The sequence below is a fragment of the Eriocheir sinensis genome, chromosome 56, assembly GCF_024679095.1.
Source record: "Eriocheir sinensis breed Jianghai 21 chromosome 56, ASM2467909v1, whole genome shotgun sequence".
Taxonomy (NCBI): Eukaryota; Metazoa; Arthropoda; class Malacostraca; order Decapoda; family Varunidae; genus Eriocheir; species Eriocheir sinensis.
The window spans coordinates 4,545,641-4,562,850 of record NC_066564.1 but is presented as its reverse complement, the minus strand read 5'-3'; the positions used below and the strand labels follow the sequence as shown (position 1 = coordinate 4,562,850).

Below are 17,210 nucleotides of genomic sequence, written 5' to 3'. Positions count from 1 at the left end.
TTCCTGCTACTACTTTTATGTCCTTTGGTTTGTGTTCACTCCCTCCTGTTCCACAAAATTTCTTGCCTTGGCAAAATCCAACTTGAAATTTTCATAATTATTTTAGCTTGACAAATCACGTTACAGACTTCCTCATCTACCTTCAGTTTGTCGAGTCCTTCTTTGCGCCTCAGTTTTCCTTTAAGAAACACAAACCAGTTTAGGTTCATCTTTACAGTTATAAACTATTCATATGTTTTTCTTCCTCTGCAGATTCTTACATATTCATTTTTATATTTTTTGTACTCATATTCTTTACTATTGTTGCCTCTATTAAATCTAGGCTGCATTACTATTTATTTTTTGTTTCTCTGGTACCTAATTCATATTAAATCAGTGTCCTATCATATATAGTATGAGGGTCTTGATTATATCATATATCCTCTTTATTTTTTGTCTATAAAGCTCACCTATATAGTTTTGCCAATATCTTGCTTCCACCACCATTTTTTTCCACTACAAAGAGTTCAGAGATCACAATACACTACACTCCATCATTTGAAATTAACCCGGTAGCAGCGACGGGCCAAATTTGTGGCTTTACCGTATAGCAGCGACGGGCCAAATTTATGCCATGATTTAACCCCCCCTAAATAGATGATACATAAACTGATCACAAATGCTTTGATATATATTATGAAATGGTTTGTGTGAGGGGTGATTTTAACTCATTTTTCTCGCTTGGAGGGACCATTAAGAAACATGATCCCCGCTGCTACTGGATTAATGAGCCTTGTGAATGAGTACAAGGCAATTAAATTAGGTGGTATGGGCAAGTGATAAGAATGCAGAAGGGTGATTTCATTAAGATGGTGTGTGACAGTAAGCCTAATAGGAGGGTGGGGTGCGTGACAAGGATACCACCTGTAATGTGGGTTGTATTGATAAGGTTAAAAGATGAATGAGAGAAAAAGCTGGGAGGGAAGGTGTTAATGTTGCTGAAAGGAATGACTATAAACAGAGAGTGAGAGATTTTTACTGTGGCCACCCTTTGGAGGGAAGTTTTCAGAGGAAACGGGACATCAGAGCTGTAGAGAGAAATATGAATGATTGTAGTTAACTGTGTTTGCATTTAACGATCTGTAAATTAGTAAACCACGATTTACAGAAGCTTTTGCTTGTGTGCTACTCCGTGAATTTGACTAACACATTAAAATATCATTAAGAAATATTATTATCAAAGCTCTAAACTTACATACAGAGAGCCACAACAGTAGAATTGTTTATCAAGATTGGGAAGGAGGTTGAGGATCATGCTTTGTTGGGGGAAAAAGTGACATGTTCAGAAAACTGTTTTCAGGGCCACGTTCATCACTTAAACAGGATTCAGTGCCCTGTTGATTTTTTGAGCCTGATAACATTTTCATCATATTTTCTAAGTAACAAATTCCTCAGCCTATTACAAGGAACTCGTTTTACATTTCTATTCACGAAAGCACTCAACCATATTCAGCAAGTAAGATAAGGCTGATGTGATGAGTTATTGTATTATCATGTAAAGGACCAACAAGAGTCAGTTTAATGGAAGATTTATTATCATAGGAAGTTATTTTGATATCCTCTTTTAGATAACGTTAGGGTCCTGATACTTGTCATAAATCAGCAGCTTACGATACATCACATTAGGTTGCCACTTTTGTATCAGTATGAATGTTGGACAGTGAGAAGGACTGGGAAAGGGACTACAAATATGATTTTTCTTGGTGCATGACTGTTTATCTTTGGGGTAAGCTTGATCATGCCTGCAGTCTGGTTTACAAAGCTGTTGTTTATTGTTTAAATGTAATGGCTTTTGAAGTTTGCAGTATGCATGTGGTACTCTTAAAAATAAAACTTTTTCAGGCTATGTGCTTTTGCTTTCAAAGTAGATGTAATTTTTTTGTACTATAATTTTGTTTGTTGCTTTTTGAGCCACTTATAGATTATGTAAAGGAGTACTTATTGTACAGTAAGTATGCAGTTGTATAATGCATAATTGAGAAGGGATGACAAAGTTGGATGGCGTGAGTAATGAAAACTTGATGAAGTGCAATGGAGCAAATAATGAGAATTTGTGGATATGGTATGGATGTCTGTCTATCTATCTATAGACTTTGGCCAGTGTCTCCCATTCCAAGGGGGGCAGCCCACTCTCAGCAGATGCTCTTTCACTCACACACCCACACAACCATTCATACCAACTTAGTCCCGAGGGGCCTAAGGGTACTCACCGTTCCTGTACCACACACGGGCCACATACAGCACAATTACCTGGAACCTTCCACAGTGAGGCCTGACAGCGAAAACTGGTTTACCCCCACCGCTTCATCCACCGTACCCCACTCACACTTTCCCCACCTGCGCAGGCTCAAGTGTAAGGCAACCCCCTGTTCCTGCATCACCATTTACCCATCTACAATTGCTTTCCATTCACGCCTATCTCTTGCACTCTTCCTTCCTTGCTCTACTGACAGACCTGGCACACCCACTGCTCTTTCCACTCCCTCCATTCAACCTCTTCTAGGCCTTCCTCTCACTCTCACCCCACTCACTTCAGCCTTCCACACCCTTTTCGTCAGACGTTCCTAACCCATTCTTACCATATGCCCATACCAACTCAACACTCTCTCATCCACCCTTTCAGACAGCTTTCTCATTACTTCCGTTCTCTGCCTCACGTCCTCATTTCTCTCTCTGTCCATTCTTGTTACACCTACCATACTCCTCAGGCACCTCATCTCAAACACATCCAACCTCTTCCTCTCGTCCTGTCTCACATTCCACGTTTCAGCCCAATACAGAGCTGTGGGCACAACTACTCCTTCACACAGCCATACATTTACTTGCTTCTTTCACTCTGTTTCCAACCTCCACATCCACTCTCCCATTTACTGCTACATGCGACCCCAGATACTTGGAGCTCTCAACTTCCTCCAGCAGCTCCCCATTCAGCCTCACATTCATTCTGCCACCATCAGCATCCCTTACACATCTCATAACCTTGCTTTTTTCCACATTCACTCTCAACTTTCTTCTTTCACACTCTGCCAAACTCTGTCACCAGCTTTTGTAGTCCCTCCTCACACTCCGTCACAAGGGCAGCGTCATCCGCAAATAACAACCAGCTTATCTTCCACTCCCTTTTATTTTCGCTCACCATTGCCAAGCCCTCACCTTACACTCTTGCATTCATTTCCCTCACTACTCCATCCATGTACATGTTAAACAGCCATGGTGACATCACACAACCTTGCCGCAACCCCACATTCACCTCGAACCAATCACTCTCACCTTTACCAACTCTCACACATGCCCTACTATTCCTATAAAAGCTTTTCACTGCAGCCAGTAACCTACCTCCTACTCCATACATCCGCATTACACTCCATAATGCCTCCCTACCAACTCTATCATTGGCTTTCTCCGGGTCCATAAAGGCCAAGAGCACTTCCTTATCTTTACCTAAATACTTCTCACACACCTGATCCATGCACCCTCTGCCGCTTCTAAACCCACACTGCTTCTCACCAACCATACACTCTGTCCTCCATCGGACCCTATCAATCAATACTCTCCCATGCACCTTGCCAACCACGCTTAAACTGATACCCCAAAAACTACCACACTCATACTTATCTCGTTTACCTTTGTACAGTGACACTACACATGCACTCTTCCACTCCAAGGAGACAGCCCCCACTCTGAAACACATGTTGAACAGCCTCACCAACCACTCCACAATGGTATGGATGTAATAGCCAAAAAATGTAAAGCACCGTGTGGTAGGATGGGTAAAAGATAACTCACTGAGGCAATGTGATGAGAATGCAGAATAGCAACTCTTTTAAGAAAGGTCTCCAGTCAGATAGGAAAGCAGGGGATGTTAGGAAGATGACTGGCAGAGTGAGTTGATAAGACTGAAGAATGCAAAATACAGAGGCAGGCCGGAGGAAAGAGTATAAGTCTAGCAAAAAGGGAATATGAAGAGAGTGAAGTTCTGGCTTGGTCACTCGCTTAATGCAAACTCTTGAAGGATTCAGGGTTCAGAGCCACAGGTAAAGCCTAATTAGTCTTCCCCTTGCAAGCTTTTCACTAAGATCAAAATAGTCAGAATAATTGCAATGCTAAGCCCAAGCCAGGACATGGTGGATACTAAACAAATTACTAAATCCACAGCCTCAAACAAGTTGTAGAAAAAACAGCTGAGCCCAATAAACCAAACTCCACAAGAAAGCAAGAAAATTCCAATTAGGAAATCATTGGGCAGGTTGACTTTTTTTTTTTTTTTTTTTTTTCAGCTTGGTGAAAAGAATTTTAAGAAATTATTGTGATAACAGGGGCAGTAAGATGGAGGGTGAATGCCTCAATAACTTAAGATTTACAGATGATAAAGCCTTACTAATTGAGTCTGAGGAAAACATTCAAAGAATGATTTTTCCTCTTTTAAGTTTTAATTTATGATTGTTTTAATTTTGTGATTATTCCATCTTCCATTATTAAATGTCTCCTAATCAAACAGTGAATAGAAATGCAAGGAAACTTGCTTGGTGTTCTATAATTTTCCCTAAACAATGACGAAGCATGTGTGCTGTCAATCACTTGATTTTTTAACCCAGATGTTATTCACATAAATGCATTCAATAAGCACAACATGTATCTAGTCTCTCTTGTTGCCATTATTATTTTTGCAACACGCGTTAAGTTTAAATAGAGGGACATTGGTATCGCACTTCAATTATCGTGAAATTTTTGCACCACTTAGTAAAAGCTGTTACCTCTTCAAAGTTAGGCTTTGGTGCTAATATAAGCACCTTATGAATCCAACTTTTATTTAGTAAGGAGTCATTTATGTCCTTACTTTAGGAACTATTAAAAGGTTTGTAAGTAATTTCCATATAGGGCTTCTGAGAGCACACTCTGGAATGGTCATGAAAGACTTAAGAATGTAGTCTTATAGCATTTTATTCTTCACTCATTCCTTAGTGCTCATAGCTGTTGCTCTTGTTGTAGTGATTGCTTGCTTACGAATAGTAGTGTTGCAGCACTGGCCTTATGAACATTTGAGTTTTATCTGAACTGAGTGTTTTCATGTGTGTATCATGGGCAAGGAAATAGCACAGGACAATTTCCTTAAATCATTGTTTCAGAAATAATACCAAGCATGTATACTTAGTTAACCCATAAACTGCGCAATTAAGATTCGGGAATAGCTCCTGGGTGTGCAATAAATGGCAAAAAAATAACTTGGTGGAAAACAATTTTTAGTATTACAACACCCAAGAGAGACATGTTGAGCACGAAATAGTGCAAAAAAAATAATAATTCACTTAATGTGGCAATGGTGGCGGGATAAAGGTTGCGGATATGAGGCAACCTTGGGAGCGCTGGTAGTGACGGGGTAGATAGGACGGTGGCAGAGGGAAGATGACACGCGGCACAGTCACGTCTGAACATTCTCTTGCCACTAATTATTCATTCCAGTTACAACAAACAAAATATACCACAGGAAACATCACTTTGTCAATTTCAATAATCAACCTCTTGCGCATCATTATCAAGAGGCCAGTCATTAGTCACACCAGCAATATTCTTGTCAAAGTTATGAATGTCTGGCACAAAGTCTGATCCATCAGACCAGACGAATGGAGTACGCGATGTCTCGCGTCTCTGAGGCTCCTGTTCTCCCGCTGCCTCCCCCTCCTCTCCCACACCAGCTGACACCCCTCCCTCACTCTGTTCATTAGCTGAGTCTTCTCCCATACCCCCACTGTCGTTTTCCTCATCTTTCTGCCACTCTGGATCATCGGACAGTGATGATGGTGTCAGTGAGTGACTAGGCTAGCTAGTAACTTTCCACACTGTTGGAGAGGCAGCGTGTCTGTGACCTTGAGCGCCTGAAGCATGCTCACGCTTGCCACGCTTCCTCAGACCAGCTGAATCTGATGGTTGAATGCAATCTGAATCACTGTCTCTTTCAAATTTGTCTACTACAATCATTCTCTTTACCAATACTTTCTTTTTACCCCCTCCCATGCCTCCCCCTTGGTCACGACCACAGGAGCTATATGAGACTGGTTGGCATCAGTAGATGACATAATTCTACTCTCCATGGCTGCTAAAGAGCAACTAATATGACGATGGTGACTACATGGTGCGAAAGAGGGATGATGTTGCCACACGAGGTTCATTGGAATATACTTTGGCATCGCGGGAAATATAAATATTCACCTTGGAACATGTGTCATCTTAAGATGTCTGGCGCAGTCTAACTCATAGCATCTTGAGATGTCTGGCGCAGTTTACGGGTTAAATATAAATGGCTGTGAGCTCTTTTCAACATAATTCTGTTTATGCATTGTGATTGTGTGATAATATAAACTTTGCAATTGTTTTTATTTATATAATCATTATGATGCCAATTTTCAAAAAGGGAGATAAGTCAGCCACCTCAAATTATTGCCCAATTAGCTTAACATCAGTTGTAGGCAAGATGCTGGAGTCACTTATAGCCAGGAACATTCAGGGCCATCTAGAGAAGCATAATTTAATTCATGACTCACAGCATGGCTTTACGAAGGGTAGGTCTTGCCTTACTTACCTGTTGTCCTTCTACACTAAAGTAATCGAGGCAGTTGACAGAGATGAAAACTATGACATACTGTATCTAGATTTCAGTAAAGCGTTCGGCAAAGTCCCTCATCACCGGCTATTACTAAAATTACAGGCTCACGGCGTAGATGGGAAAGTTTTGAACTGGACTAGGGCATGCCTTAGTGGTAGGAAGCAGAGAGTGCAAATCAATGGTAAAAAATCTGAATGGGGCAGTGTTACGAGTGGAGTCCCACAGTGGTCGGTGCTGGGTCTGCTGCTTTTTATTATTTACATCAATGATTTGGACACAGGAATTAGTAGTGATGTCAGTAAGTTCACGGATGATACCAAGATCGGTAGAGTAATCCAATCAGACAGGGACGCTAGCGTTCTCCAGGATGAGCTTGACAGACTGTATGATTGAGCGGGGAAGTGGCAGATGGAATTCAATGCCGGGAAGTGTAGTATTCTGAGTGTAGGTAGGAATAACCCCTCACACAATTACTCTGTAAATGACACTCCTCTAAGCAGGTCTGGGTGTGAGAGAAACTTAGGAGTCTTAGTGAGCACTGACCTCCATCCTAGGGCTCAATGCATTCAGGGTAAAAATCGTGCAAACAGGGTACTGGGTTTCATCTCAAGGAGTGTAAGTAATAGGAGCGCTGAAGTCATCCTCAAACTTTACTTAGCACTAGTTAGACCTCATCTCAATCATGCAGTTCAGTTCTGGTCCCCCTGCTATAGAATGGATATCAAGATGTTAGTCTGTACAGAGGAGGATGACAAAGATGATTCAGGGGTAAGAAACTTGCCTTATGAAGACAGGCTGAAGCATTTAAATCTCCACTCTCTAGAGAGGCGAAGGTTGCAAGGAGACTTGATTGAAGTCTATAAATGGATGAAGGGCTTCAATAAGGGAGATGTCAATAGGGTTTTGGTTGTAAAAGAACCAAGTAGGACACATAGCAATGGTTTTAAGTTAGATAATTCAGATTCAACTAAGACATAGGCAAGAATTTGTTTACCAATAGAGTGGTGGATGAATGGAACAGGCTTGGCAGCCATATTGTGGGTGCCAATACCATAGATACATTCAAGAAGAGGTTGGATAAAGTCATGGATAGTGAGGTAAGGTGGGGTTAAGATTACAGGAGCAGCCTTGTATAGGCCAACCGGCCTCTTGCAGACTCCTTACGTTCTTATGTTCTTATGTAACTCTGTTGTAACTTTTCAAAATTCACATCTACAATTCACCACCCAGCAATATATTCATTTGTAATAGTGTCTGGATTTAGACTTGATAATGATCTGTGTTTCTGGTAGTATATTTACTTGTATTTTGATAGAGTAGCCATTCTCTGAACTCCAGCTTATCTGCCTCTTTAATAGTTCAACCACGCTTGGACGATTTTGATTGGGCTCAATTAACCATCAATTGATAAAAAAAAAAACAGCTGAGCCTCAGTTCTGCTGATTTTGGATCCTCCAGATGAAATGCAATATGCTCAAGCCTTCATCCCCGGCAGGTGTATGTAGTGCAAGGAGATGCCTACCATGCATCCTAGGAACCACCACTTGATGGTTGTGTTTGTGCCTCTTCAAATATTTGTTCATCCTTTTGCATGTATGTCTCTTACAATCTTCATGGAATTTCAGTGTTGTTTCATTGTCAATTTGTAGTGAATGAAAAAAATGAAGACTGTAAGAGCAGAGAAATGAAAGAATCATTTAGGCAAGGAAAGGTAGACATCTTAGGTATTAGTGATACACACTTGAAAGGGTCTGGTGTGCTGGGTTGTAGAAGTGCTGATGAAAAGAGTTGTGGGAAGACTAAGAAGTTATATGTGCAGGAACTGAAAGGGGAAGAGGGAAGGAAGTGCAAAAACGTCTTCCCAAGAGTATAGATGGAAGTGTATGAGTATGGGTGTTATGAATCAAGGAGAGTGTGGATGACGGGTAAGATAGGAATCATGAAGGATACCTGGGTGTGTAATTCACCATGGCCTGATCACGAGCTGGACTCCTCATTGCTAGCAAGGCTCATTATAGTCAATCTCTGGGTACTGCCATGTCCTTCACACACCCCACACCTCATCCCCCATTGCTCGAGGGAGGACAGTAACCACTCCTTGTCAGCGGAAAGATCCTGGCCTAAGCAGGGCTGAAACCTCCACCTGCCAGGCAGCGCAGAGCTTTAACCACCGAGCTGTTGGAGTGGTGTGCCGATGCCCTAGTGAATAATATGGGGCGAAAAGCAGGATTGAGATGCAGGGATTTTTGGAGGATTAGGCCAGTGTTAGGAAAGTTTTGGGAATTATAAAGGGATGTTTGTGTTACAGGATATGTTGATGAAAATGGGAAGGGTGGGGACTGAGTGTGGTTGGGAAGTGGGGTATTGGTGGAGTGACTGAGAGTGGAAGATACCTTGTGGGTGTCTGTTAAGAGGGGTTAGTTCTTGACAACACTTTCCAGCACAAGGCAATTAAAATCCAGAAATGATCAGGATGCATACATTGGAAAGTTTTGGGAATTATAAAGGAATATTTGTGTTGCAGGATATGTTGATGAAAGTGGGAAGGGTGGAGACTGAGTGTGGTTGGGAAGTGGGTTATTGGTGGAGTGACAGAGTTGAAAATAGGACAATTATCTGGAAGTAGTTTTTATTCATATTCTCAAATTTACCTGCCAGACATAAAATGAGAATCCACTGTAGTTTTTCACCCGCTCCTTTATGTTTTGATCCCCATGTATTTAATTTTTCACTCATGCCATTATTTTGGGGGAATTAAATTTTGCATAGATAAGCATACTTTTTGTAAGGCCTTGTAGTACAAATAAGTGTTAGTACTTGAGTAATTAAAGATTCTCTCTCTCTCTCTCTCTCTCTCTCTCTCTCTCTCTCTCTCTCTCTCTCTCTCTCTCTCTCTCTCTCTCTCTCTCTCTCTCTCTCTCTCTCTCTCTCTCTCCCCCCCCCCTATTGAAATTGCTAGCAAATGAATGTAATGCTAATTTTCTGTACATAGGCAGTATATAAGCAGACACTTGTATGCTTCATTTGTTTTATGGACCTGTTCTGTGAATGATGTGATTTTTTTATCAGTGGTTCTTCCTTGAATGTTAATGGATAAGCCATATGTTTAATGTTATTTATGTTTAAGAGCAACTATCAATCTACCATAGTTATTTTTTATTAGTTACCTGGAAGTTAGTGTGAGATGATTACTCTGAATTTTAATGTCTCATATTAATATTCATTTTAATCAATTCAGGTATGTACTTGGAGAGCTGAGAAAGCCAGAATTGCTTGGTCATGTAAGTGGTTTGCTGTTCAATCTATACTTCAGCTTGCCTCACATTTGAATTGTTACAAATGTAAAGAAATGAATATTATTTAAATACTTCATCAATTCATTGATGATGGTTGAATTGGTCAGAGCTTCATCATTATTTATTGCATGTATTTCATTGTATTGTTGCAGTTGCCAGAAAATGATGCTCTTGCAGGACTCTGTGGTGGAATGATCGCAGCCTGGGAAGCTTACGATTGCCCCAAGTGAGTGAGAAAAAGCTTGTCATGGCCAATCATGTTTCTTCACAAAAATCAAAACTGCTCTTATAAATAGAGCATAGTAATCTTTTATTGAATAGATCCTTTGGTTTCAAACTAACTGATTTTTCAGGAGTAAAGACATTTTTTATACACTGTTCACCCACAGAGCTGTTATACTGTTTGTTGTGGAAGACGTCACTTACAACATCTGTGACCAGCGTTTCCACGAGTTTGAAATCCGACGCAAGCGGCCGGACATACTAGTGATCCGACGCAACCTGACGCAGATAAGCCAACGGGGACACCTGACTCCAGACAAGAGATTGATAATGTAAGTTATTTCCCTCATCTGTTCATAATAGTTTTGTGTGTCCTACTTGTATTTGTTGGTTGAATTTATCTTACTTTTCCTCTTTTGTGTCAGTATTAGTGTTACTCAGGTTCAAGTACTGGCACTTTGCAACATAAATGGAAATTACTTTATTTGGAGCTGCATTTTTTTTTTTTTTTTTTTTTTTCCTGTTGGCATCTGGGCTGATGGGCTGTCTTCCGGCTGATTATTCAAGGCAGGGAGGCCTGATGGGGGCCTGATGGTCCCTGGCGGCACGTGAGCAGCGTTTGTTATAATGGCGCCATTGCTGGCTCATGCCCCCTCAGACTCTTCTTGATTGATCTTGGCGGCTTCCTCTAGAGTCTGTGTTGATGGGTGTGGTCTTCAGACATGTGGTGTGGGTAGTTTAAGGGTTTTTCGGCGGTGACTGAAAAAGTGGAGTGAGGAGGTGAGGAACCGTGGTCCATCACGCAGCTTAATGTGGGTCCAGTACTATCACACTGCCCTTGACCGCCTACCCAGAAACCTTGTTGAGTTAGAAATATTCTAAAAACCTCTAATTTTAAATGCACCTGCCCCATACTCATTGGTTCACTATTTGTGGATTCACACATTTGTGGATTTTCCCCCAGTTGCACAAAAGCAGCTGCAGAGGAATTTTCAGGCGCCACTCCAAACATTCACCATCCACCCTCAGACGATTCAACCATTCAAAGGAAAGGATGATAAACGCGACTTTTCATCCGCTTTCAGCGGGGGTGTCACAAATACCCTACCCGCGTATAAGTGAATCTGTGAACGGTGAGGCCGCGAACGGCGGGGGGCTTCTGTAATCACATTGACATGATCTTCTTGATATGAATAAAACCCACACTTGCTGTCGAAAGATGTATATTTACCAGACAGTTTTGGTGGACACTGCTGCCATCTTCAGTGGTAAGAAGCAGGAGAGCTTATCAATGTAAGTTTCAAAACAATCAACCTCTTGTGCATCATTATCAAGAGGCCAGTCATTAGTCACACCAGCAGTATTCCTGTCATAGTTATGAATGTCTGGCACAAAGTCTGATCCATCAGACCAGACGAATGGAGTATGCAATGTCTCGCATCTCTGAGGCTCCTGTTCTCCCTCTGCCTCCCCCTCCTCTCCCACACCAGCTGACACCCCTCCCTCTGTTCATTAGCTGAGTCTTCTCCCATACCCCCACTGTTGTTTTCCTCATCTTTCTGCCACTCTGGATCATTGGACAGTGATGACAGTGATTCATCAGGGTCTACTAGCTTTGTTAAAATTTTGTTGGTGTCAGTGACTGACTAGGCTGGCTACTGTGGCTAGTAACTTTTTGTACTGTTAGAGAGGCAGCGCGTCCGAGACCTTGAGGGCCAGAAATGTGCTTACGCTTTACACGCTTCCTCAGACCAGCTGAATCTGATGGTTGAATACAATTTGAATCACTGTCACTTTCAGATTTGTCTACTACAATCTTTCTCTTTACCAATACTTTCTTTTTACCACCTCCCATGCCTCCCCCTCAGTCACGACCGCAGGAGCTATGGGGCTGGTTAGCATCAGTAGATGGCATACTTCTACTCTCCATGACTTCTAAAGAGCAACTAATATGACGATGGTGACTACATGGTGCGAAAGAGGGATGATGTTGCCACACGAGACTCATTGGAATATACTTTGGCATCGCGGGAAATATAAATATCCACCTTAGAACATGTGTCATCTTAAGATGTCTGGCGCAGTTTACGGGTTAAGGCTGGAATTATAGTATTGATGATAATGATTATATGAATAACTTCTAACCTCTTTAGTGACGGCGATGAGATTGCTGTGGTTTACTTCCGTGCTGGTTATGAGCCCGGACAATACCACAGTGAAGCGGAGTGGGAAGCCAGGCTCACTGTGGAGAGATCAAGAGCAATAAAGAGTCCAAGTATTCATTATCATCTAGCAGGTACAAAGAAGGTAAGCCTGTCACACCTGTATATTTGAAAATCACCAGGCTGGCCACAGACTTAGGATGTAGTGCAAGGCGTAACAGTGTAATACTAAAGTTTTCACTGTTACGGCTCCAGAAGGAATTAGTATTAGGATTTCCTTTCCAGTGCCTGAGGAGGGTTACAGTGATGATTTTAATTTCAGGTTCAGCAAGAAATAGCACGCCCTGGTGTACTGAACAGGTTCCTTTCTGAGTCTGAGGCAGAGTTAGTCAGTCAGCTTTTTACAGGCCTCTACACTTTGGACATGGTAAGTACACACTCCGTAATCGTGCTAAAGTAGGCAGATATTGTTGTATTCAGAAATTATCATTCTTTTACTTACCATGTAACCTACTTCCGTTCTTTAAAGTTAAAGGAATGCTGCCCTTGTATATCTGTCAGTTGATCACCTTACTTGAGGATTGACAGTAAATAGTTTGAAGAAATAAAGTCCAAAGTCCAAAGAAGAGATATTGTATAACTTCTTTTTCAGGGTCCAGAGGGAGATCAGGCAATCCAGATGGCATTAAAGAATCCAGAAAGATATGTCCTGAAACCACAACGCGAAGGAGGCGGCAACAACATATATGGGGATGAGATTAAGACGGTAATCTTTTAAATTATTCATAGTTATGTTTAAGATTTATTTATGTTAACTCATTTGCCAATAGACTTATAGATTTAGAACTGTTACTCTTTAACCATATTGTAAAATCATCTGTAAGAGTTTTAGGAAACTGACCCTCACTTACAGGCTATTGAGGCCTGCCAGTTGTTTGTCAAGGTACAAGTGTATGAGTAGGAAGAAAGTTGAGATATGCTGTGGCAACCCCTTTCAGGATGCTCTTAGAAACTGGCAAAATACAGACATTTTATCATCTCAGTTTCATCATATCGCTATTTAAGTGTCTTGTACACCAGTCTTTTCTTATTTTTTCTTTAGGTTTTGGAACGGATCAGAGATTCCCAAGAGAGAGAAGCATACATCCTTATGGATAGGATCCGTCCACCTATCCAAGAGAACTATCTTATTCGAGCACATGAGCCTGTCAAACTGGCACAGGTGGTGTCTGAACTTGGCATCTTTGGCACTGTCCTTGGGTAAGAGTTCTGGAAATCAGTCTTCCGTGTTAAACCTGTATCTCTTCCTATAATCTGTCCCTGCTGCACTCCTGTGGGCACACTCATGTAATAGTGTTTGTTTAATTTTTGTAGCACCTGCATCTTAGTTTTTTGTTTAACTTTTAGAGGCCAGGTGACACACTCCTGCATCATGAGTGTGATGGGCTCAAAAGCCAGGTGATGTTGTGTATGTCATTAGAATTTTGGCCTGATTTTTAGCTCATTAGTAATCTCTAATTGATTTCCCTGTGTCTGAAGTTATGCCTTGTGTAGTACTCTTTTCAAGCAAGTAGTCTCTAGATCATGTAGAAATGTCTCACCTGCTGCTCTGTTCAAGTCAACAGTCTTTCAGCTGTTTCCAACCACTCAAGTAGCTATTCCTTTGTTTTCCATCAAACAGAACTGCCAAGGACATCCAGTTCAGCAAATTTGCCGGTCACATGCTACGGACCAAACTCTCTTCTGTCAACGAAGGGGGTGTGGCAGCTGGTCTTGGAGCCTTGGACTCTGTTTTTCTGTTTGATTGATTTCGACTACTTCACTGTAGTGCCATAGGAGTCTGGGTGTATGGTAGGTATGTGACTTGTTAATATATACTTTGATAAATGAAGTACTCATTATCTTGGGTAATATGAGAAATACAACTAATATATTTTTTACACAGTTTAGTTACATGTCTGTGATAATACCTGCTTCAAAAACATTTGTATTTTGAAAACCTAAGCTGTAGATAGTAGTAGCAAGTCACCATGAGGCCTAAAGTAGAGAGAGTCAAAGTTTTTCCCCATGAAAATCCAAGAAAGTTCTTTGTATTGCTTCTACCTGTGTATGTGAGGTGCTACTTGATAGTTGTTTCATTTGAAAATAGTAAATGGTTGTTCCTAGGCAGTTGTTTTGTTTAGAATGATTGGGTTTTATGTAAAGGGAACTTATATTATTGAGATTTGCATCATACGTAATATATGTGAAACTCAACTGTGGGTGTTTCTATATGGCCATTAGATTTGTAGAAAAAAAAATACAATGATGAAATATCAGAAATAACAACATCAACATCTCTGACAATAAATTCAAAAGTACTGGGGCTGTTTGTTTGACTGGTGTTTGAGTTATATTATGTGAATGTTTTCATAATAAAAATATTTATTTTTTTCTCTTGCCAAAAGTTGTTTTTTCTGGCCAGCATACAGACACCTAGTGTTGATGTCATGAAAATTGTTATGAGATTTGATTTTATAACACTGTTATGATTTGTATATAAGCAAGGGGATTTATTGACATATTTTCATCTTGATTGCTTTTTAATAAATATCATACACACATGTTCAGTTTATATATCACTCTAAAGTAAATGGAAGTGTTTGATATAAGGGTCAGTATTGCATTAGGTAAAGAGTGAAGAGAAAGACAGTGTCTCACATTAGCTTAGAGGGATGATATTTTTATTTTTTTATTATTTTCAATCCCCAGCATTCTTTGTGGCTATTTGACAGGATGCCATTTAACCTGGTAGCAGCGACGGGCCAAATTTGTGGCTTTACCGTGTAGCAGCGACGGCCCAAATTTGTGCCATGATATAAACCCCCCAAAATAGATGATACATAATCTGATCACAAATGCTTTGATATATATTATGAAATGGTTTGTGTGAGGGGTGATTTTTTCTCATTTTTCTCGCTTAGAGGGACCATTAAGAAACATGATCCCCGCTGCTACCAGGTTAAATTCAAAACTAACCACACACACAACACACACACACACAAAACTTAAAGGTGGTTCATGAAGGAAAAGATTTGGGAGTAACGATGCAAGACACTCTATCCCCAGAAAAGCACATAAACAAGCTATTTGGAGAAACCTACAGGATGATGCAAAATATAAGGGTATCATTCCATTTTATGGACAAAGAAATGATGAAGAAAATAATAACATTGATAAGACCAAAATTTGAATATGCTGCAGTTGTGTGGTGGCCTCACAAAAAGAAGGGTATCAGAAAGTTGGAAAGGATGCAGAGAATTGCAACTAAAATGGTTCCAAAACTCTCGAATATGACGTATGAAGACAGATTGAAGGAGATGAAATTGACGACACTGGAACAAAGAAGGGAGAGAGGAGATCTGATCATGCTGTATAAGTTGGTAAATAAGTTTGATGAGGTGGATAGAGATGATCTCTTCTTAACTGCGAGAATGCGAGGCTGAGAGGACATGGAAACATGAAAATGCAGGCAACAGAAAGCCTATTGGCTCATCTGAAGCCATACAAATAGGTTTAGAACATTTTGGTTTTCACTGTCCTATGCGCTCCAATATTCCAAAGGCGCCGAGGTACTGTTTTTCCAATTCTGAGAGACTCAGTTTTTTAGTCAACCAGTCGCCTGACAATGGCTCTCTCCAACCCTGGGATCGCTTTTCTCGGGTTAATGAATGTCTGTTGGCAATCTGTTTGACTATGGTATATACATAACCATCCATACATATGCATGAATTCCTAAGTATGGCATTTGCTAAGATAAATGATGGGGACTTTTATTTTTCATTTTTGAATGGCATTTTCTACTTGAACTGGTCTATATTATGATTCCTGTGATAAATCATACATCATTCAGGGCAAAAAGTATGATATTGATAATAGTTGAATAGTAAGAATGATTTATGTATAACAATTTAGTAATCAAGGCAGTTATGTAATTCAATTTTTTTTCCTGTTAATTACCAAATTTATACCCAAAACTGTAACCCATACGTCATCATGACCCTGTGTCCCGGGGTGCTGGGTTCTTACCCACCACAGGCTCAAGGGCTAATGTAATAGAGATGAGCAATGATTTCACATGTAGATTGGCTGTGCCCCTAACTAGCTTTATACCCAAATACTTATATCCTCTGAATCAGTATCTACTTTGTATTTCAAGGCCCGTGACATATCATTTTATTGCAGTAGCATCTGAACTAGGTTGCAAATTGACATGGCATTAAAACACGTGTTTCAGACGCCGACATAATTAGGAAAAATATAACCAAGTATCTACTCCGCTTCATTAGGGTACAGGTAACTCTCGATTTACGCGAGTATTGTGTCCTTGAAGAGGTCGTGTAAATCAAAAACAATGTAAATCAAACAAGAGGTAGGTTTGAAGGTTTCTATCGAAAAATAAACTTCATTCAGTGGAGAGAGAGAGAGAGAATATCCATATCACCGAGATATCCACTCAGGCACTCATTCTCAGCCTCACTCATGTGAGGAAGAAATGAGGGACACCATGAGCGACTGGCTAGTATTGGTACCGGTACCAAGCAGAGTGGTACCGGTACCGTACCGTATAGCTGGTACCATTAGTACCGGTACTGGTATCAGTACCTGCTCACCCCTATTGTGGAGTAGCGTGGCAGCGTGGGTACTGTATTGTTGTTCAAGTGGCGCGCGGGAAGAACTGAGCTCAGCTGTGTGGCCACGGCGCCGTGTGAGTCCAGTTGCGTGAGACATCTGGTGGCCACTCCATAAACTATTGCGTATAAGTGAAAAATACGTGTAAATTAAACATTTATTTGGACTTTGGATCCCGCATTATTTAAAAAACGCGTAAACCAAACTCGCGTAAATTGA

The 17,210-nt window shown here is 40.7% G+C and overlaps 1 protein-coding gene across 2 annotated transcripts in view; it reads left to right on the top strand.

Moving 5' to 3' along the window:
* The window catches only part of LOC126984184 (glutathione synthetase-like), a 29,668-nt gene extending 14,745 nt beyond the window's left edge, over positions 1–14,923 (top strand). For both annotated transcript variants that reach the window (XM_050837659.1, XM_050837658.1), the window contains exons 6-13: positions 9,879–9,921; positions 10,089–10,162; positions 10,326–10,490; positions 12,312–12,465; positions 12,643–12,747; positions 12,973–13,086; positions 13,423–13,580; positions 14,002–14,923. In XM_050837659.1, coding sequence (XP_050693616.1) covers positions 9,879–9,921; positions 10,089–10,162; positions 10,326–10,490; positions 12,312–12,465; positions 12,643–12,747; positions 12,973–13,086; positions 13,423–13,580; positions 14,002–14,128 — 940 coding nt within the window. In that variant the 3' untranslated portion in view covers positions 14,129–14,923. The remainder of the gene's footprint in view (positions 1–9,878; positions 9,922–10,088; positions 10,163–10,325; positions 10,491–12,311; positions 12,466–12,642; positions 12,748–12,972; positions 13,087–13,422; positions 13,581–14,001) is intronic.
* The last annotated feature ends 2,287 nt before the right edge of the window (positions 14,924–17,210 follow it).